General features: G+C 65.4%; 3 protein-coding genes across 4 annotated transcripts; 1 reads left to right on the top strand and 2 right to left on the bottom strand.

The window, feature by feature from the left end:
- Positions 1 to 750: 750 nt before the first annotated feature.
- Positions 751 to 9,504, bottom strand: LOC127025288 (G protein-coupled receptor kinase 5-like). Of its 2 annotated transcripts, XM_050910185.1 has the most exons (16): positions 9,446 to 9,504; positions 4,722 to 4,817; positions 4,472 to 4,584; positions 3,512 to 3,589; positions 3,185 to 3,285; positions 3,019 to 3,111; positions 2,864 to 2,927; positions 2,648 to 2,788; positions 2,379 to 2,569; positions 2,260 to 2,297; positions 1,972 to 2,061; positions 1,670 to 1,878; positions 1,444 to 1,581; positions 1,224 to 1,361; positions 999 to 1,130; positions 751 to 900 (listed from the first exon to the last, which is right to left on the bottom strand). In XM_050910185.1, the coding sequence occupies exons 1-16, from the start codon at positions 9,495 to 9,497 to the stop codon at positions 787 to 789; spliced, it is 1,788 nt and encodes a 595-aa protein (XP_050766142.1). In that variant the 5' UTR covers positions 9,498 to 9,504; the 3' UTR covers positions 751 to 786. The 2 variants fall into 2 exon arrangements, with proteins under 2 accessions (XP_050766142.1, XP_050766143.1); XM_050910186.1 differs by lacking the exons at positions 4,472 to 4,584; positions 4,722 to 4,817; positions 9,446 to 9,504 and adding an exon at positions 4,429 to 4,459.
- A 1,650-nt stretch (positions 9,505 to 11,154) lies between these two features.
- LSM1 (LSM1 homolog, mRNA degradation associated) lies at positions 11,155 to 14,468 on the bottom strand. Its single transcript, XM_050910339.1, has 4 exons — positions 14,403 to 14,468; positions 14,031 to 14,099; positions 12,955 to 13,070; positions 11,155 to 11,678 (listed from the first exon to the last, which is right to left on the bottom strand). The coding sequence occupies exons 1-4, from the start codon at positions 14,446 to 14,448 to the stop codon at positions 11,508 to 11,510; spliced, it is 402 nt and encodes a 133-aa protein (XP_050766296.1). The 5' UTR covers positions 14,449 to 14,468; the 3' UTR covers positions 11,155 to 11,507.
- A 224-nt stretch (positions 14,469 to 14,692) lies between these two features.
- BAG4 (BAG cochaperone 4) lies at positions 14,693 to 19,917 on the top strand. Its single transcript, XM_050910338.1, has 4 exons — positions 14,693 to 14,770; positions 16,846 to 17,106; positions 17,455 to 17,697; positions 18,395 to 19,917. The coding sequence occupies exons 1-4, from the start codon at positions 14,693 to 14,695 to the stop codon at positions 18,896 to 18,898; spliced, it is 1,086 nt and encodes a 361-aa protein (XP_050766295.1). The 3' UTR covers positions 18,899 to 19,917.
- Positions 19,918 to 20,240: the final 323 nt, after the last annotated feature.

Genomic DNA, 20,240 nt, shown 5'->3' with positions numbered 1-20,240 from the left:
GTGCCCACTGCCCCTTGCACACCCAGCCCCACGGGTGCTGTGCCCTTGTGCACCCCACCAGCCCTGGGGCAAGGCTAGGGCACCCCAAGGCTGCCCTGAGCTGTCCCGTGAGGACGGAGGGAGCCCCCCACCCCACGCCCCCCCCCAGCCCAGCCATGTTCGAGAAAATTCCCTTCTCTGAGCCCGTTTCACATTGTGGTGGCCAGAGCAGGAGCGGGGGGGGCTGTGTTTCCCCCAAGGCGGGGGCTCTGTCGGGGCAACCCCATCCCTCCTGCTGCAGCACAGCCGGGGGGAGCCAGGGGTGTCCCCCCCCACTCCAAGGCTGCCTTTGTTTCTATTTGGAGAGCACAGATAAACCTGCAGCCCCCCCCCCATGCCCGCAGAGGTCACGCACTGAACCAGCGATAAGATAACGGGCTCAAACGCAGCAAAAATAGGTCCCTGCCCTGGCCTGGGGGGGCGGGTGGGGGGGGTCCCGCAGTGGGAGCCCCCAGGAACAGGCTGGCTGTGCTGTGGGGCTGGGGGAAAGGGGGCTGGGAGCTGCCCGGGTTGGGGTCGGGCAGACTCTGCTGCTGCCCCGTTGCCCCCCCATCAGCCCCTGCCCACACACGTCAGCCCGTGCCGGCAGCCCGCATCCATCTGCGCCAGCACCCCGCCTCGCCTCCACGAGCATCCCCGCGCACCCCGGCCCCAGCGCTGGTCCGAGATGATAACCCTGAGAGGGCACGGGGGGGGGGCTGGGGGCTGCCCGGCCCCGGCGGCTCCCCCCCGGGACGGCGAGAGGGGTCAGGACGGCGCCGGTGCCGGGGTTCGGCAGGCGGAGTTGGCCGCGGGAGGGTGCGAGTTCACGGCGGCCGGGTGGGGGGGGTGGATGGTGGTGCCAATGGTGTAGTCGGCTGGCTGCGAGGGACAGAGAGATGGCAGGCAGTGAGCCAGGGGGGTCTCGGGGAGACCCCAGGGCAACCCCCCCCCCCTCAAAATGCCCCCCCGTCTCTTACATGGCGTCGGAAGAGCCTCTGCAGAAGGCTGCGCTTGGGGGGCTCGGGCAGCTGCCTCCAGTCCAGGTCGGGGGAGCGGGTCCCGCTGGGTCCGAACACGTTGAGGTCCTTGAAGCACTCTGTCTCGATCATCTGGGGGGGTCGGGTCACGGGGGGGTGGGCACAGGCAGCCCTGGTGGTGCCGCAGCGGGGCGGGATCCCCCTCGTGCCCCGTGCCCCCGGTACCTCGTTCTGCCAGGGGATGGAGACGCTGCCGGTGGCGAACTTGGCGTAGAAATCGTTGTCGGTTTGGTCCAAGTTGACGCCCTTCACCGTCGAGAACTGCTCGATGTCCAGCACGTCCTTGCAATAAACTGCCCGGGGCTGCGGGAGCCGGAGAGCTGTCAGCGGGGGGGAGCAGGGCTCGCCCCCCCCAGTGGGTGCCCACCCCTGCCCTGCCCCTTACGTCCGGCACGAAGGAGGGTGTCATGATGCCAGCCTCCAGGCGCTTGAAGTTGATGGTCCTGAAGAAGGGATGGCGCTTCACCTCGGCCGCCCCGTCGGCCCCGCAGCCCAGCCGCTGCTTGGGGTCCTTGGCCAGGAGCTGGGGAGGGGGACGGGCGGTCACGGCGGGGGGATGGAGCCGGCCCCGGCCCCCGTGGGGACTGGCAGGTCCCGGGTCCCCAGCTCACCATCTTGCAGATGGCCCGAGCCTCCTCGCTGAACTTGTCCGAGTACAGCTCCTGCTCCTCCTGCACCCGCTTCTCCACCTCCTCCCGCTTCACCCGCTCCTTGCGGGCGCGGAAGGGCGACTGCCCCTCGATCATCTCGTACACCAGGCAGCCCAGGCCCCACCAGTCGGGGCTGAAGGTGTAGCGCTCGTTGTTGATCACCTCCGGGGCTGCGAGGCATGGCCCCAAACCTGTCAGCGGCCAGGTACGCCGTGGCACGGGGACCCCCGGGCCAGCCCGGCCGGCGCAGCCCCCATGCTCACCCATGTAGCCGACGGTGCCCACGCGGCCACGGATGGTCTCGCCCTCAGGGATCTTGATAGCCAGCCCCAGGTCGGAGATCCTGATGTGGCCTGGGGCAGGGAGGGGATGGAGGGCATCGTCCCAGGGAAGGTGCCCTTGCACAGAGGGCAGCATCCCAGGGAAGGGCCACCCCACATCCCTGCACGTCCTCCCCAAAACACAGCCAGAGACCCCCCAGGAGGCACACAGAGACCCAGCCTGGAAGCCAAGAGCATGGGCAGAGCCAGACCCAGCAGCTCCTTCCTCACCATCATCATCCAGCAGGATGTTCTCCGGCTTCAGGTCCCTGCAGGGACAGACGGGATGGCTCAGCACAGAGCGGTCCCATCCAGCCGCCCGGCCGGCCCCGTGCCCACGCCCCGCTCACCGGTAGACGATGCCCTCCTGGTGCAGGTGCTGGAGCCCGCAGCAGATCTCCGCCGCGTAGAAGACCACGCGTTGGTCCTCGAAGCCGGGGTTGCCCATGTTGTAGATGTGGAACTTGAGGTCGCCGCCGTTCATGATGGTCAGCACCAGGCAGAGCGCGTCCTTCGTCTCGTAGGCGTACGCCAGGCTCACCTGCGCGTCCGCCCCGGCCGTCAGCGCCAGCCCCGGCCCCCCTGCTCCCCGGCCCCCCAACAAGAGCACGACACGCACCACGAACCGGCTGTTGACCTTCTCCAGGATCTGCTTCTCGTTCAGGGCCATCGCCTCCCCTTTCCGCTTCTTGATCCGCTTCTTCTCCAGCTTCTTGCAGGCGTACATCTTCCCCGTGGCCCGCACCTGGCAGGCACACACCTGGGGGGGGGACGGCAGAGCGGTGAGCCCCTGCCAGCCCGCCATCGCCCCCCCCTCCTCCCCCCATGGCCGTACCTCTCCGAAACCGCCCTTGCCCAGGATCCGGTACTGCCGAAACGTGTCCTTGGTGACCGACTGCCTGAAACGCACAGCCCCGGGCACATCAGCCCCGCCGCCCCCCAGTCCCCCCCCTCAAGACCCCTTGGACCCCCCCCAGACCCCCCCCTCACCTCTCCAGGTACTTCCACTGCAGGAACCGGTCGAAATACATGCTGTCCTGGTAGTCGGTGAAGGGGTCCCCGCTCAGGTACTCGTGCAGGGGGCTGCGGGGGGAGAGGGGACGGTCGGCGTTGCCGGCAGCCCCCCCGGATGCCCGTCCCCGGGCAGGGCACTCACCGCAGGCAGCTGCTGAAGAGGTCCTTGCAGGGGCTTTTCTGCAGGTCCTGCAGACACCGGCTGGCGTGGGGCTGGCCGACCTCGGGCAGGAAATCCGGGGACTGCCGAGGGGAGCAGACGGATGCACACCCACGCCCTGCCTGCATCGCTCCCGCATCCCACCCATGATCCTGGCCGGGCAATGGGTGCCACCGGGATGCCCGGAGAGCAGGGATGCGGCTCCATGGCCAGCAAGGGACCCCCCGCCGCTGCCCCTGCTCCCATCCCATCCTCACCCCGTCCTGCTCTGGCTGCCTGGGGGGGGGGAAAAGCCCCCCGAGGACTCACCTCCTGCTTGAGGAACCGGCGGATGATCTCCTCCCCCATCTCCTTCCGCTTCTCATCCGGGGAGAGCTCGTAGTCCGCCTGGGATGCCCGGGGAGAGGAGGGTGCTGCAGACAGCGGCACTGGGCATGGCTCTGCCCTGTGCCCCCCGCCGAGCCCCCGGCCTCCCCAAATGAGGCACGTCTGCCCGGGCCGTGGGGCGAGGGAGCCGTCTGCACCCGCACCACAGGCAGCTGCCTGCACCGGGGGCTCACGGTGGTGCTGGCAGCCCTAGGGGGTCTCCCACACTGCTCCCTGCAGCAGGCAGGGGAGGGGGGCAGTGGGGTGGGCTGCCAGACCCAGACCCGCTGCAGCCTGGGCAGCTCTAGTTACTCAAAACGGGGGGGGAAAAAGCGTCCTGCAAGAGCTCTAAGAGCCGGCACAAGCAGGGGCCGTTTTACAGGCACGTCTTTCCCACTAGCAGCCCCCACGGCTGTCGGGTCCCTGCACACCCGAGAGGCTCTGGCTGCTCCCCCCGAGGCCCCCGGCCCCCCTGGAAAACCGACCCTGCTGCGCAGGGCACGTACCCGATGCTGACCCAAACCGTGCAGCAACGGGAAACACAGATCATTTTGTGAGGCTCGTGTTTCCCATTTGCCAGCATCTGAAATCTCCTGGCACCGGGGTAAACCCTGCAGCAGGCGTGGATGGATTCTCCAGCAGCGTTTTGAACTCGCTGGGATGGAGAGCCCCCTTCCTCTGGCACGACCCAGAGAGAAACCCGCGGCGCACTGGGATGGGGTGGTCTTTGCCTCCCCTGCAGCCCCCCCGGGTACCGCTCCACAGCCACTGCCCTGGGGCTCACGCTGCAAACCTGCCACGGGACTCGGCAAAACCCCGACCAGCCCCATCCCGGGAAAATGCCTCTGCACGTCACCGACCCCGAGCAGAGCCGGCGCGGTGGCATCCCGCGGGGTCCCTCACCACGGCGTCCAGGAAGCGGATGCAGCGCAGGAGCTCCGGCCGCGTCTCGCAGAACTGCCGGAAGAGCAGCCGGCCGATGGGCTGCTTCTGGCACAGGCTGCCGTAGTCCTGCTCTGCAAGGGAAGGCGGGACGTGCCACGCACCGTGCCGAGCACATGCCGCGGCCCCGCGCCCACCGTGGCCGCGACCCGGCGCTGTGCCGGGACCCGTGAGCCGGTTCTGCCAGTTCCCAGCGCCTTTCTCAGCTCACCCAGGCCCCTCCGCAGCTCATCGCACTGGCTGATGTGCGGGAACCGGAGGATCTCCCTCCACTTCTTGCTCCTGCCTTTCCGCTTGCCGCCACCTCCTGCAGCCGGGGGGAGAGGGAGAAGAGGTGACGCCGGCAGAGCCCCTGCCCACTCCTGCAGAACCACCCGGTTTGGGGTTTCCCCCCATCCCACCACTGCTGGTCCCCAAAACCCATCGCTCACACACGTACCCGCACGCCGCCAGCACTGGGGCTTTGGGCAACTCTAAAGCCACGTGGGAAAACAGGTCCTCAGCCCTGGAGAGAGCTCTGACCCCCGAGGGGACCCTCGCCCTGAACAGCCGAGGGGATCCCCACCCGGTCACGGCTCCCAGCCCCGCTCCAGGGCAGGAATGGGATCCCCCTCGGCATCGCCCAGCGCCAGGGGAGGCCGAGCCCGGCGGGTGCAGGCTTCCTCCCTGAACAATGCTGCGGCCCCGTGTCGCTCCCTCCCGTAAACATCTGGTTTCCTTGTCTCCCCACCGAGCCGCTCGTCCTGCTCGTGGGGCTGCAGCAGCCCGGCCTCTGCCTCCTCCGGGATGGGGACTCTCTGGGGACGAGGAGGGGGCAGAGGAATGGCCCCACAGCAGCAGCCGCTCCTCCCGGGCTCACGGGCGGATGCTTGGCGCGTGAAGTCATCCCTGCAGGGACCTGACATCAGCGCGGCTCCGAGCTGGTGGCCGGCCAGCACCGCCCGCCGCCAGCCCCAGTGACGCCGAGGCGAGCCCGTGGGACACCACGGTGCTGGGCTCCGGCGGGGCCAGCGTTTCGGCCGGGCAGAGCTTCCTGCCGTCATCGGCTCGCTTCCTCCGGCAGGAATAGCCCCGCGCCAGCCAGCGGAGCAACCTTGGCGGCGAGAGTGCGCGGGTCCCCGGGCACCCTGCTCACCCTGACACCGGCGGCACAGGGTCCCGAGCACTCGGCGCCCGAGGAAGAGGAGCAGCCGCTCCCCTCACCCCACGGTGCCCAGGCTGGGGCCCCCCGGGCAGCTGGCAAACGGGTGATGCCCAGGCAAGGACCCTCCGCCTGCCCCAGGAGCCATCCGACATGGGCAGCCCAGGCAGCCCCGACCTCGCAGGGATGCTCAGAGGCCACAGCTTCGTGGCCGGGCTCAGCGGCACGCCGCCCACGCAATTCCCTCCCTGCCTCTTCCGCAGACTCTGCAGGTATCAGCCCCCGGCACCCCGCACCGCCCAACGCTTTACGGCGCTCCTTCCAAATTACAACTTGTTTGCTGCGACAATAAAAATAAATTAACGCTCGTCATCTGCGCCCCAACGCATCTGCCCCGGCTGAGCCCTGGGGACGTGCTCTCAGCCGGGCTCTGCCGGAGCTCGCTGCGGGCTGGGACGGTGCCCACTGGGGAAGGGCCGGGTGGGAAGGAGGGGAGCTGAGCGCACGGGGAGGTTCAAGTCAGAAGTGTTTTGCCTCCACACAGGCTTCTGCTGCAGCATCCTCCTTCCCCGGTCCGGTCCCCCCTGCAGCGTGCCAGGCACGGCATAGCCAGGGCAAGCAGGGAAGAGCACCATGTCCCCAGTGCATGTCCCGTCCTCAGCGCATCCCTGGGTGAAACTGCACCAAAACCGACGCGTGGCAGAGCCACCCCAGCTCCCACCGAGGCCCCAGGGCAAAGGGGGAGCGGAGCTCAGAGTGGGACCCACTCCTCCACCTGTAGCATGCTCAGGCAAAGCAAACCCATCCCGTTCCCTCCCCAGCGTCCCCAGCCACCACCACCTCTCCCACCCCAGCCGGTTGCCGCAGCGAGGGAAGCCGAGACGTGAGTCCCACCAGGACGTGGAGCTAGAGCCTGTGCAAGACCCAGAGACCTCAAAGTAAAGGGGGGGGGGGGAAAAATAGATACAATCCTTGTGCCGTGCCGGCACAAACCCCCCGGGCAGGCAGGAGCCCTGGCGAGTGCTCAGTCTGCTCCTGCCGCACACGGCTGCTCCCGGGGGTCTCAGCTCCCCCTTCTCATCCCAGAGCATCAGCCTGCACCCCACGGCCCTGGACCTGTGAAGTGGGGTCCCCCCGTGCCACGGCAGCCCAGGCGGCTTTCCACGCCGGCCGCAAAAGGAGACATCGCTGCCATCTCCAGTGCAGGCAGTGCACGTACCGGTGCAGGCAGTGCCTGTGTCCCTGCGGGCAGGGCACCTGCGGGGCTGCCCCAACCCCAGCCCGCCGTGGGGCAGGACCACCCCAGCCCACGTCCCCCACCGCCACCCGCAGCCCCCCTGCGGAAGCGACCCTGCCCTCGCCGTGGCTTCCCAGGGTGGAGCCGGATCCCGGCAGCCGGCGGAGCCGCACGAAGGGCTGGCAGCCCTTCCTGGCCCGGTGCGGGGCTGCAGGCAGGGCAGGGGGCCCGGCCGCAGCCACCCCCCTGCCAGCACGGACCCCTTGGGGCTGGGCAGCAGAGCACCGACGGGGAGATGCCGGAGGCGTCCAGCTCCTCTCCCGCAGCATCCTCTGCAGGGTCAGGGGCAGCCGGGAAAGAGGACGTGCAGGGAGCAGCCAGCAGCCGTGCTGGGGCATCCCACCGCTGCCTGCTCCCTGCCCGTACAAACGAGAGCCAGTGGCCTGCCAGGCAGCGGGACGCAGCAGGAAAGATAAAATGAGAAATGGGCGCTCGCCTCGGCCCTGCTCCCCCCAAGTGAACCGCGCCGGGAAACCCTGCGAGGACGCTGCTGCCGCCGCCACCGAGCCGACCGCGGCAACCAGAAAAGCTGCTGAAAGCAAAATAAAACCGTTCCTCGGCGGAAAGGAGCCCACGTACCAAACGGCACGGCACACGCGGGGAGGTGTGTTACACCAACACAGCTGCCGGCAGCGAAAGCCCCGCGGCAGGCAGGAGCGGGCCCCCACCAGGTCCCCCACCGCCAGCTGGCATGTGGTGAGACGGCACCGATGCCCGGCGAGGTGCGGACCCGGCTGCCCCCGCCCCAGCGAGCCATAAAGCCTTACTCACCGCCTGTTATCTCCTCCGCACCCGCACGCTCCTGAGTTTTTATCCCGGGCACTTCCGCGGGCGGACGAGCCCTTTTGGCTCCCTGAGCTTTAGGAGCCCCTGGGGACATCAGCTCTCCCTCGAAAGCTCCAGTGGCCCCAGCAGGGAGCTGGGCACGAAGCCCAGGGAGTCCGGCCAGCCAGAGGCCCCTGCAGCCCTCATGGGGCCAGCGGGGGGGAGCAGCCCCCCCCAGACCCCCTTTTGGGGGGCAAAGCCCCCGGGTGTGCAGCAGGAAGGGCCACGAGGCCAAAGCGAGGGGCCCTGCAGCAGAGCAAGGCTCTTTCGAGGGGCGCAGCGGGCGGCAGCAGCTCGGGGAGCCCCTCAAACCACGGAGACCCCCGAGCTGGTGGGGTCTCAGCTCTCCGCTGAGGCAGCTCCAGTCCTCCCCAGGCCACCGGGGAGGGAAGCAGCCGCCCGGCTGGGACCCAGCCCTCGTCCCGCTCCGCTTCCCGGCTTCCGGCACCTCTCCCAGCCGTCGCACACCGACATTAACCCGTTTGGTGCCCGTGGCGGCAGAGCCCCCCTCGCCCTCGCTCCCGGGGCCAAAACCCCCTTCTCCAGCTCTGGCTCGGCCGAGGCTCCGGCTCACGTGGGCGGCCGTCGTACATCCCATGGGACAGGAGCAGGGTCTAGCCCCGAGCAGGGAACATTGGTGTGAACGCCTGGCCGGCCGCTCCAAGCTCCTGACGCCAAACCTCTCCCTCCCCGGCGAGGGCACCGGCACCTCTCCGGCCCCTGCACATGAGCTGCCCCCGCGGCATCTCCAGTGCTGCTGGAAGCGACCGGAATGGGGGTAAGGGAACCTTTAGAAGATAGGGATTTCCAAAGACAAACGGGATCCTCTCCGAGCGGCCCCGTCCCCCGCCTCGCCCGCAGGGCCATGCCAGCGCCGGTGGCTCTCACGGCCGTTTGCTTTTTGGTCACAAAGGTTTGCGACGAGGGCGCCGGTTTTCCAAAGGAAACCAAAAGCAAACAAAGGCGCCCGCGCTTCCCCCGGGGAGCCCGTGCCAAGCCCCGCTTTTGGAGGGGTGCAGATGCCCGCAGCCTTTCGCCCCCCAGGCCTCGCCCCGGCTGCCGGCAGGGCTCAAACCAGGGCAGCGGCGCCGGCACCACCCTGGCTCCGCCGGCACACCGGCAAGGCCGTGTTTTTCCTGGCAGCGCCCGTTTCGCTCAGGCCTGCACCAAGCCGTCCTGGCACCAGCGAAGTTTTGCTCACACGAGCCCCGTCCACGCCAGGCACGTCCTGCTGGCACGGACAGACAGATGGACGGGCAGAGCGGCTCTCGGCCGACCCGCGTCCCGAGCCCGCGGCGTCTCGGCACACGCACCGCTTGGGGAAACGGCACCTAAATCGCTTTTTAAATTCTCTGCCCCGCGTCCCTGGGTCTGCAGGGTGGGTGGGACAGACGGACGGACGCGTCCCACGGCACCAGGTACAGCGGTGCGGCAGCCGTCCCCTCCCGGGGGCTCGGCGATGCCAACCGGGACGAGCCCACCCGGCCACCCACCACCCTGGACGGAGGGGTCCCGGGGTGCCCACGGGGGTGGTGCGTGGGGTGACCCGGGCCGAGGGTGCCCGTTGGGAGGGGGACGCAGGGAGGGTGCGCGGGGAGGGGAGCCGGGACGCAGCGTGGGAAGGGGGACCGGGGTTGGACCGGGACGGGGCGGGGGGGGGGGGGCGCGGTACCTTCGCGGGCCTTGAGCAGGACGGTGTTGGCCACGATGTTCTCCAGCTCCATGGCGCGGGGGGGGCAGCGGGCGGCGGAGCAGCCCCGCCGCCCGCACACCATGCCCGGCGCGGCGCTGCCCCGGCCCGGCGGCGCGGGGCGGTCCGGGCGCCTCCCGCCGCAACCGGCCGCCTCCGGGGGGTGCGTCACCGCCGTGACGTCACGGGCCGCCCCCTGGCGTCACGGGCTTATGTAAGGGGCAGCGCCGCGCCCCGCCGCACGGGAGCGCCCACCCCACTTCGGGGCTCCTCCCGGCCCCCCCCCCCCCCCCCCGGTTTGGGGGTCGGGCGGGGGGGGGACGGGACACAGCGACCCCCGGAGCCCGAGCAACCGGCTGCAGCAGAGCAGCCTTCCTCCTCCTCCTCCTCCCCAGCGCACCACAGCCCCCAGAAACGAGACCCCAGACCGACAGGGAGGGGAGCCCCGTCCCACCCGCACCGCGGGGCTGAGCCCGGGGACGGGACCCCCCCCCCGCCAGGGCTGGGACAGCCCTCGCCTTCATGCAGTCACTGCAGGCATCGCCGCCCCAATCCCCCCGACCCCAAAACACCCCGCTGCCCCCCAGAGCAACAGGGGCAGCAGAACAACGAAACCGAAAAAGCCGTTTCCTCCCGGCAGAGATTTTCCAGCTGCAGGAGCCACCACCGTCTCCATAAAGCCTTTTTTTTTTCGTCTTGTTAAAGCAAGAAATTGCATTTCCTTGTTTACGCCTTTTCTGCCACCAAACTCACAATATCCCGCTCGAGCCTACACGAGCAAACACAACAGGGAAGATGCGTTTTCTCCCCAAAAGCGAGAAGCCCTCACCACAGGGAAACGTGTTTCTGGGCTGCCCAGCCGGCGAGGGGGGGCCAGCTCCGTCTATGTCGGCTGTTTGCTTTCCAGGAGGGCTGCAGTCAGACCTGCCTGTACTCGGTGTGTGCACCGGCGAGCGGAGCACAGCTCCTCCTGCAAAGAAATGAGCCACTTTGGAAGAGAAAACCCACTCGCAGGGACCCCCTCTGCCCCCCCCAAGCACAGGCGCTTCCCCCAGAGAGCGTTTACACTTCGCGGGGAAACAAACTGAAAGAGGTTTCGCAGGGAGAGCCCGCTCCGCTCGCCGCCGAGGTTTGCTCGTTCCTGCCGGCGCGCGGGAGGCTCCCACAGCCTGGCAGCGGCCCAAAGCCAACCCAAACCCAACCGCTGCCTCTGCTGCGGCGCAGGAAGGCTCCCGCCCGTCGCCGTCACCCAACGGCATCGGGACAAGCTCGACACGAAGGACTCTCCTACCTGTCACAGCCACGCCAGCTCCTCCAAAGCACCGAGGCGAGGAGATGCTGCCGGAGGCGGAGGGGCTGCCGGTGTCCCCGGGGCGGCAGGGCCAGCCGAGCTGCAGCAGCTCTTCATCAGCGGGTAATTAGTGGGCTCAGCTGCAGGGGAGCAGCCACAGCCAGGCTGGGGGGAGCCAGCGGCCCTTGTCAGGGTGCGGGGGGTACCCAGGTCCTGCTCCCCGTCCCGGAGGGAGGGATCCCGCCACATCCTTAAGCTTTTCCTCAGAGCGAGCCCACCCCGCACCAGGACCAAGGGTCCAGTTTCCCCCTGCACAGTGCCCTGCAGGGACAAGAGTTGGCACGACGGTGGTGGTCCCGAAAGAGGGGAAAGCATCAGGCCCCGAACACAGGCAAAACCATCATTGTTGAGATTGAGGATTTATTTACACGTCAAGGAAAACTCTCACCCAGAGTCACGTGAGGAGGAAAAAGCAAACAAACCCAAAGGACCAAGCGATTTGCCTCCTGAACACAAATGCTCGCGCTCCCCAGCACGCCTGGCCACCTCAAAGGGCAGCCGAACGCCTTCTCTCCTCCTTCTCCGCAAGGAGAAACTAAAGGCATTTTTTTTTTTTCTTTTACAGTTATCTGCGCCACAGAAAACACAATCTGAAAATAAAAACCGCCTTTCCAAAGAGATCTGCCCACGCGCGGGCGGATCACAGAGCACCCCTCGCTCTGCCACGGAGAAAAGGTCCGAGGGGCAGCACACCTAGTACTCGTCCAGGGTGTCTGCCCGCGGGACAGAGAGGCCCCGCTCCTTCAGCGCCTGCACCTTCAGCTTCTCCGACTCCTGCTTGGCCTGCTGCTCCACCCGCTGCTCCTCCAGGATCTCCTCGATGGAGACCTGCTGCAGAGGCGTGTCGCTCTCCTTCTCCAGGTCCTGCAAGAGAAACAGCCCGTTCAGCACCGCAAGGCAGCTGCTGCGGCCAAGACATGCAGCTCAGCTTGTGGGATGCTCCGGGCACCGCTCTGCCCGCCGGGCAGCTCGGGGCTGGGCCGACGTCGCCTCTGCCGAGCGCATCTCATCGGCCAGGGCAGCGCCGGTCTGGAGGGGCCAAAAGCCAGCGGGGATGGCAAAGGTCTGTGCGGATCTGCACTCACGTCCCCGCTGGGACACTGACCCACACCCCTCTCACGTGCGTGGGCTTTGGTGACGTCCGAGCGCTTCCTACAAGCGCCTGGCCAGGCTCTGTGCTCCCAGGGGGAGCGGGCATCGCTGTGCCACGGACAATGTGCTCCATCGCTCTTGGCAAAGCTGTTGGAGCAGGACGGTTCCCGAGGTGAGCAGCCGAGCCACGGTAGTGTCTGCCTCCCAAGCTCTGGGCTTACTAGCTCGAAGGCAGCCCGGGGATTTGGTTCTGTTAACGCTCGGGTTCTCCCTGCGTCACGGTCACAGATTTGCACGTGCAGGACAGTCTCCTCCAGGCGAGCCCCGGAGGCCCCCGGACCGCGGTGAGCCCGTGCCCACACATCTTCCGTGAGTCCCATCAAAAGGCGGAAGCGATGCAGAACAGAGGTGCTGGAGGCACCCCGACGGGTGGGGATGCGGGCAGGAACCCCCCCCAGGACAGCCGGGGCCACCCGGGATGGCTGTCCATGGGAGGGGGCTCCCGGGGAGCAGCCGGGCTGAGCTCAGCCCAAAGGGCCGAAGCGAACAGCAAGTGAGACGGTGCTCGACTCCTCCCGAGCCCATCCCAGACGGTGTCCCCCGGTGCCGAGGCAGCAGGGAGGGGACAGCCCCGCAGGCAGCTGCTAGTGACACCTCCCAGCAATGCCACGCACGGGCCAGGGCTTCCCCACATCTCCCACGCATCGCTCTTTCATCCCCCCCATCGTCCCAGAGGAGCTGCAGCTGCGGGCCGGCACCTCCACCCCCCCGCCCTCGGATACGCGGCGGGCATTTCCCTGATGGTTCAGCCTGAACCGGCCCTGGGAAGGGGCTCAGATCTCAGCCCCCCGCAACGGGACAGTGACCATGTTTCACGGCAGACAGACAGATGGACACCCAGCTCCAGTGTCTGCCTCTGCGGTGCTGCGTGGAGTCACGTCACCACAAACACCACCAGCGCAGTCCCAGACCGCAGCGGAGCCGCTGCCCTGGGGTGGCAGCAGGCAGAGAACAGGCAGAGAGCAGGCAGAAGCCGCCGCTTACTTACTATTTCCCCCAGCAGAACAACGTTCTCGCCTCTCACAACAAAGATGCCTCGAGGGATGTCCCCATACTTCTTGCCCACATGGATGCGCTCCACAGTCTGGTGCAACACCAAGTTTGCTGCAGCGATCGAGAGAGAGAGAAAACAATCCCTATTTCGCTGTGATTTCCAGCTATAAAGAGCGTCTGATCCCAGCCAGGCAAAAAACCCAGAGCAGCGATGGCACCGGCGCTCTCGTGCCTCTCGGCAGGTCCTGTGAGCCGGATCACCGAAGGCACCGACCGCAGCAACGGCCGCAGCACCTCGGGAGCGGCAGGGCAGCTCCCGCGCCATGAGGCAGCCTCTGCCCTCCAGCTCCCGCAGCCTGCGCAGGCAGGGCAGCGAGCTCAGACCCCCGGGGCCCCAGCTCACCCAAGCACCACGTGCCGACAGAGAAGACAACGGCATCGTTGGTGCTGCAGGTTCTGGGCGAGGACCAAGGCGCTCGGTCGTGAGCACAAACCTCACCTGCGCGTGTCTCGGGCTATTTCTGCCCAAAAAGGGATGCCAGAGCATCAATGCTGGATGCGATGGGGAGGGGGGGAAGCACCCAGTTGTGGAAGAAGTGCCAAGCCTGGGGGGTTGGCGGGCACGGCGTTTACGCAGGCGGGCGTTTAACCCACAGCACAAACACGCTCTAAAAACACGACCTGCAGCCACGCCGCCCTACGTGCAACTCAACTCATTTCTTTTAAAACTCGTGGTGTTTTTAGCCAAGGAGCCGCGCGCTCCTGCTCAGGACGGGGACGCGGCGGGGTCATTACTGCAGGCGGTGCAGCCGCCGCGCTAAGCGGGGACCAAGAAACGGGGCAGCTCTCACCAAATCCAAACTCCCGCTTTACCGTTAAGCCACTGTTTGGGAAGGGAGCTGCTCCGGTAAGTGCGGCCCTGAGGGGTGCGGGAGCATCGCCCAGCTCATGCGAACGGGCACGGCGGGGCTCTCCTCCTCCTCCTCCTCGCCAGCCCCGGCACACAGCTGGCACCGGAGCGCATCCAAAGCCCGGCCTAAGCCTTCTGCAGCCCCCCCGGTGCAGACGTACCGAACTGGTCGATGCTACGCAGGTACCCGATGAGCGTCCGGCCGTCCCGCAGCAGGACCAGGTGCTTCTCTGCGAGAAGAGGGAGAGCGGGAGGGTCAGCCACGGCCACGCGTGGGCATTCACGCCCCCGCACCGCCCCACCCTACAGCGTGGGGAAAACAGCGATGTGCGGTTAACCGCCCCCGCAGCGCGAAGGGGAGCGAAGACGGCTTCCGCAGCAGCCCCCACGCGGGACCGGTGCCTACGGGGGGCAGCACCCACGGGGAACAGAGGGGCGCAGCCGCCCCACGGGGGACGGTGCCCCCGGGGAACCGGGGAGGGGGGGCCCAGCCGCCCAGCTGTAGGAAGGTCCCGGCACGGCGGTGCACTCACTGTCGATGTCCTGGATGAGGCTGGCCGTGCCGGGCATGTAGTTCATGGTGGTGCCGCCGCGCCGCCCCCAGCGGAAGCGCCGCCATGCGCCGGTGCCGCCGCCACCGCCCCGGAACCGCCCCGCCGCTGGGCGGGACCCACTCTGGCTCTGCCCTTTTAAGCCGCGCCGGCCGTGCCCGCGGGGCGGCGGCCGATTGGTCGGCGCCGGCAGGGTCTGGCCGCCGATTGGTGGCGGGGCGGGAGGCGGCCATTGGCGGCGGGACGGGACGGGGCGGGGCGGGGCGGCGGCCATGGAGCCCCACGATCGCGCCGCCGAGCCGGGCCCGCCGTGGCCCCCCGGGTCCCCCCGCCCGCCGGCGGCGGCGCAGGTAACGGCGGGGGCGGCGGGGAGCGGGGGGGGGGGGGCCGGGGGGCCGGGGCGAAGGCGGCCGCCGCGATCCCGGCCGTTGAGCCGAGCCACCGGGGCTGGAGCCCACCCGCTGACCCGTTCCCGCGGCGGCCGGGGCAGCCGCGATCTCCGTCCCCTCGGCCCGCAGCGGGGCCGAGGCAGAGCCCCGCGGGGCGCGGGCCTTTGACGGGGCGGGCGCCGCCTTGTTGCGGGTTGCCCGCCGGGGCCGTCCCGCGGAGGAGGGCGGGGCAGGGCGTGGCAGGGCGTGGCGGGCAGCGCTGGAGCCTTCGCCTTTGCCCCCCCCCCCCCCCCCCACTAACGGGCAGCCGAGTTTCCCACCTCCCAGCCGTGACCGGGACGGTTCCGCCAGCCGGGCAGGGCAGCAGCGGGAGCACGGAGCCCGGCTGGACGGGTCAGCTCCGCGCGGCCGTGACCCGTCCCCCCAAACCAGACCCGACCCGAGCCGCAGGGAAGCGGCAGCGAGCCGTGCCGCACTGTCCGGATCTTTAAGCTCATCTCTTGCCTCCCAAACGCTGATTGATTTTTCTCAGCTCTCGTAGCTTGATTCCCAAAAGGATCCGTTTGCATTAAAAATCTGCTCTTTGGGCTCGGGCAGGTGTTTAACCGGAGAAAAATGCATAAAACGACGAGCGTGGTGAAGTTTTACCTTCATATCCAGTTCAAGGTGACATTTCTAGGGCACGTATTTTAACGAAGAGACCACTGGGGAAATGCCGCCATCCTTGGTTGGTTTGCTGCCGAGGTCACTGGTGAGAGCTGGGCACCAGGAACGTGTCCCAGCCCCGGTTAACCGGCCCTTCACCGACAGACAGAACTGCCTCTTCCCCGGTGTGAGTGCGTGGCCTGAGGATCCGATCCCCGCCACGTCCCCCTCCTTCCAGGCACGGCAGACTAAAGCTGCCAGCCACGTGAGCGGCGGCATTTGTACGACAGACCCCACCAGCGGAAAGCAGCCGGCAGCGCCAGGGCGGCACAGCGGGGAAAAAAGCACTGCCAGTCCCGCTGTGCCCCGGTCCCATGACTCGCTCTTCCCGGGATCTATTATTTGCTGTTTTTATTGCAGCAATAGCTTTTTTTAGGGGCCATTGCACAAATACTGTGTGAAGAGAAAGGCTTTACTCTTTCCAAAGAGGTTGTCTGCTGTCCAGACGTAACTGTGGTTTGTTTTAATCCTATGGGACATGTAGGTTTGATCCACCTCTTTCATAAATCCCGGCACGCAGGTGATACAATCTCTCCTCCGTGAAACAGTTTGTGGGCAAAAAACGGCTTTGCCCAAAGCTACAGGGAGTCATCCGTGAGCTCCTGAAATCCTGACGCTTAATTGTCTCTGCGGTTAGATGGAAGCTCACGTTCAATACCCATTGATTACTTGAATGTATTCAGGTAAATTCTCACAGATGTTCCGGACGTACAGACCTTTCACACGACAAGTTCTCAAGCCCGACAGCTCCCATGGCCGCAGCGTGACCTGCGGCTCGGTGATCTGAACACCCTGCTCCTCGGGCCCCAGAACCGGTAGATCTCGTCCGCTTGCATCACTTTTGTTTGCAGACTGAAAGAGGAAACGAACTTTCCTGGAGCGATTTTCATGCACCAGTCGGTGACTACGTTGACGTGGTTGAACCTCCTGGGAGCTGCTTGCTGTGAGGAATTGTACGCCTATTTCTGAGCAAAGCTTAGCTGAGTGAAGCATGGTTAAGCTTAGCGTGTCCCCTCTCTTCCCGCCCTCCAGACAAATCTGTCCCCCTGTAACGCCCACGACACTGCCTGCCTCCCCGAGCGTGCTGCGAGGGCAGTGGGACCAAAGCGTGACGCAGACGGGCGTTTCTGGACAGTGGCCAACAGAAAGCCACGTTAGAGCAGGAAAACCTAAAGCTGGGGCAGATCAGCTTGGGGACGAAGGAATCCCCTGGTTAAACGCTGCAGGAAGGGCCAGTCCTCTTTCCCTGGGCTGCTGCTGGGCCAGACCGGAGCCCCTCTGCCCCGTGTCCATGGCCCATCACCTTTCCTCTGCTCTTCCCTCCTCCCCAGGCAATGGATTCTCCCTACGCAAACGGAGCCTACAGCCCGCCGTACCCTCCGGCTCCCGGCACTGCTCCGCACTACACCGGCCTGCCGCAGACACGGGGTTACTACTGCTCCGGGCCCCCGCGGACCCCCTACCCTGCGGAGTCCACGGGCATGTACCGGCCCCCGTCGCCTGCTCCCCCCTGGAGCTACGCCCCACCGGACTGCCCCGCCGAAGGGTCCTCTCTCAGGAGGCAGCAGGTTCCTGGCTACTCCCCACCGCAGGTAAGAGGCCGGGCACTGGCCAGAGCAATTTCCAGCCCCGGTGTCGGTGCAGCTGCTGGGCTTGCAGTTCCTGGGGCACAAGAAATTGTTTTATGGGGCCGCAGCGGAGGGAAAGCCCGCAGTACCTCCTCCGATGGATCCGTGGGTCCTGTTGTGCCTTGAGCAGCTTGCCCTGCCTGGTTTTATTCTTATAAAAACTGGTGGTCACCCCAGAGACTCCAAGCTTGTGGGCTAGGAAAGCAGGAATCGGGCAGCAAGCCTGACGCTGCGGCTGTTCCCAGGGCTGTCTGGAGGGAGCGGTGCTCGGAGTGACTCCAGGGTAACGCCTGTTCCCCCCTCTTCTTGCAGACCCCGGGAATGCCCATCCCGCAGTACCCATACGGAGACAGCAATGCAGGGGTCACGGCGCAGGGGCCTCCGCCACAGCCCAGACCCCCGGAGGACACGTGGGCTCCCCCCGCCGTCTATGGGGTGCAGCCGCGTTATGCGTGGCCCGCCGCTTCGGTGCACAGGAACCCGTTCGTCTCCGAATCGCACCCACCCTGGACTGGCAGCGGAGCTCCTTCCCACCCTCCTGCCTGGGACCCCAAGGTACAGCTGATGCTTCTACAGCGCGTGCCTATGCTGGGTCCTGGCTGCGGTCAGACCTCCGAGATTATACGGCTTTCCTCAAAACCTGCCTTTGAGCAGGAGTCAAATGATTCTCCCCGGAGGTTTGGTCCCCCGGCAGCAGCGCTGGCACGATTTGGGGACAGGGGCTGCTCTGACTTGGGAACAGCTCAGAAGTGTGCTACCTGCAAGAGAAGTATCTTCTCCGGTGTATCCAAATGGGACCGTGCTGAAATCTATTTAGCATCTCCCCTGTTCGTGGGTAACGAGCGTTCAGTGGCTCACGCCGTTTCTTCTAGACACGTGCCCCTTGCCGGGGATCTGCTCTGTAACGGCCAGGGACTGGAGCGTGGGTCCCGTGTCCCTCTTTGGGACTTCTCGCAGAAACCAGCCCGCTTGGCAGGACACGGGGTGCCAGCCCGCGGGGACGTGGTATGTTATGATGTCACGGTGTGTGACAGTCCAGAAAATGCTGCCCAGATCCCTGGTAACGTCATGCCTAACCCGGTCTGCCCTGTCCTCCCAGGCACGCACACCCCAAAGCAGTCACGGTGTGACCTGTCGCCCAGTTCCCTCAGCCCTGCCTGCCTGCCTCTGGAGTGCAGGATGAGAGATTAAAACCCTGGCTTTAAGGGAAATGCACTTAAAGATTTTTTTTTTTTTCTCCTTCTGACCGTAGGATACTGCTTACGACAAACCTGAGCAAAGTGCAAACCACCACAACTACTATTCCGATGTCAATCACCAGCACTCTGGGACAATGAATGACCACAAGCCAGCCGCTCCGCTCAACGCCAAGCCATCCCCCTCAAACCCCAAGGTGCAGTACAGCGCGCAGCCCCAAATGTACGACAGTGCGTCTCGGAAGCTTTTGGCTGGGAACCGGGAGGCTGGCTTTAAACCCGGTGACCAGCCTTCAACAAATTCTGCAGCCATCCAGCCAGAGATTCAGAGAATCCTCCACGTTATGGGGGAGGCTGAACAGCTGGAGCAAGAGGTGGATGAATTCGTAGGGAAAAAGACAGATAAATCCTACCGGCTTCTGGAGGAGATGTTGACCAAGCTGCTGTTGGAACTGGATTCCATCGAGACTGGTGGCCAGGACGGTGTTCGGCAGGCCAGGAAAGAGTCTGTCCACAGAATTCAGGCCATACTGGAAAAACTGGAAAGAAAGGGATTGTGAAAGCACATCAGCCACAACGCACAGCCTGTTGTTGAGGTTCCAAAGAGTTTTAGTTCTGTTAAATCTCAGCTCTTTCTGCTACGCACTATTGACAACGGAATAGCAATAAGCCCTGAGTTAAAAAAACAAAACGAAACGAAACCACCCAAAAAAACCCCCAGAAGCCCAGCCCCAACAAATGACGTGGCAGTGGACAAATTAAGAGAGGTCTGAAGCAGCAAACTGAACTGTTCGTTTGTTCCAGGCTTTGGCAAAGCAGAACCACCTGAGGTACGTACGCTGTGGAGGTCTCCGGGGGGGTCCGCATCCTCTTCATCACCAGGAAGAAAATCACTGTACAAAGTTCCCCAAACCAGGCCCAATCCAGAGGGGCCTCCTGCCGCCACAGCAGTTCTTTAAACAGCCGGAACACTTGTCAGATGTGGTCACAACGGCACTGCAACGTGCAGCCACAAACCAAGGCTCTGGGCTTGTCAGTCACTGCTTGTATTTTCAGCTTCAGCTTCCTCGCCGTAAAAACCTGTGTGTCGTCCTGGGGTTTTGTGTGGTTTTAGTGCACTCAAGTAGCGACACTGAAGTGCTGCAGAAAGGGACCACGCTGGCAGCCCATCAATGCAAGCAGATGTCACGTCGTGCTCTTCCTCCTCTGTCGTGAAGAGCCAGTCCGTGCTGTCCCCCATGGACACGGGAACACAGCCTGGAATTCTCAGTTCTGCCACTGAAAAGGAGAGGCACAAGCAGAGGAACGATGTCAGAGCAGAGCAACCCGAAACGGCAGGATGCTTGGAAATGCTTTCCAGGTGACTTGGGTAAAAATCCACTTTTTAATTGTGATGTCCTTCCACGTACTGCAAGTTTTGTGTGCCAGGGCAAAGGCCATACTTGTGGCACTGTACAGGACAGGGGGGAAGGGAACAGCTCAGCCTACTGTTAACCTTCGGGTTACAACATGTTAAGTGAATCATTACTGTGTGTGACGAGATAATAAACCCTGACAACTTTTAAATGTTATTTTGTAATTAAGACGTCTCGAAGTCTTTTTTCTTTAAAAAGAAGTTGTGGGCAAGGTTGCGTAACTTAGACCTGCCTGTAACCAAAACACCAGCCGGGCTGTCTCAGCGGCCGAGGTTAGGGATAAATGCAGCAAGTTACCTCCGAGAATGCTTGTTTGGGAGGTGCCGGGCTACAGCGGCCCCATCGCCTCCCAAGCAGTGCAGATGCTCCAGGAGCCGTCAGCCGCGGCTCTAGAGCCGGTGTTTTGGAAGGGATGTGGCAGGGGTCTTGGCGCGCCCGAGGCTGGGAGCGTCCTGACCGTGGACTCTGCGGGCTGACGGCCAGCCGG

This window comes from Gymnogyps californianus, chromosome 23 (genome assembly GCF_018139145.2).
Source record: "Gymnogyps californianus isolate 813 chromosome 23, ASM1813914v2, whole genome shotgun sequence".
Lineage (NCBI taxonomy): Eukaryota > Metazoa > Chordata > Aves > Accipitriformes > Cathartidae > Gymnogyps > Gymnogyps californianus.
The sequence above is the reverse complement of the archived record's forward strand: the minus strand, read 5'-3'. Positions and strand labels throughout refer to the sequence as shown.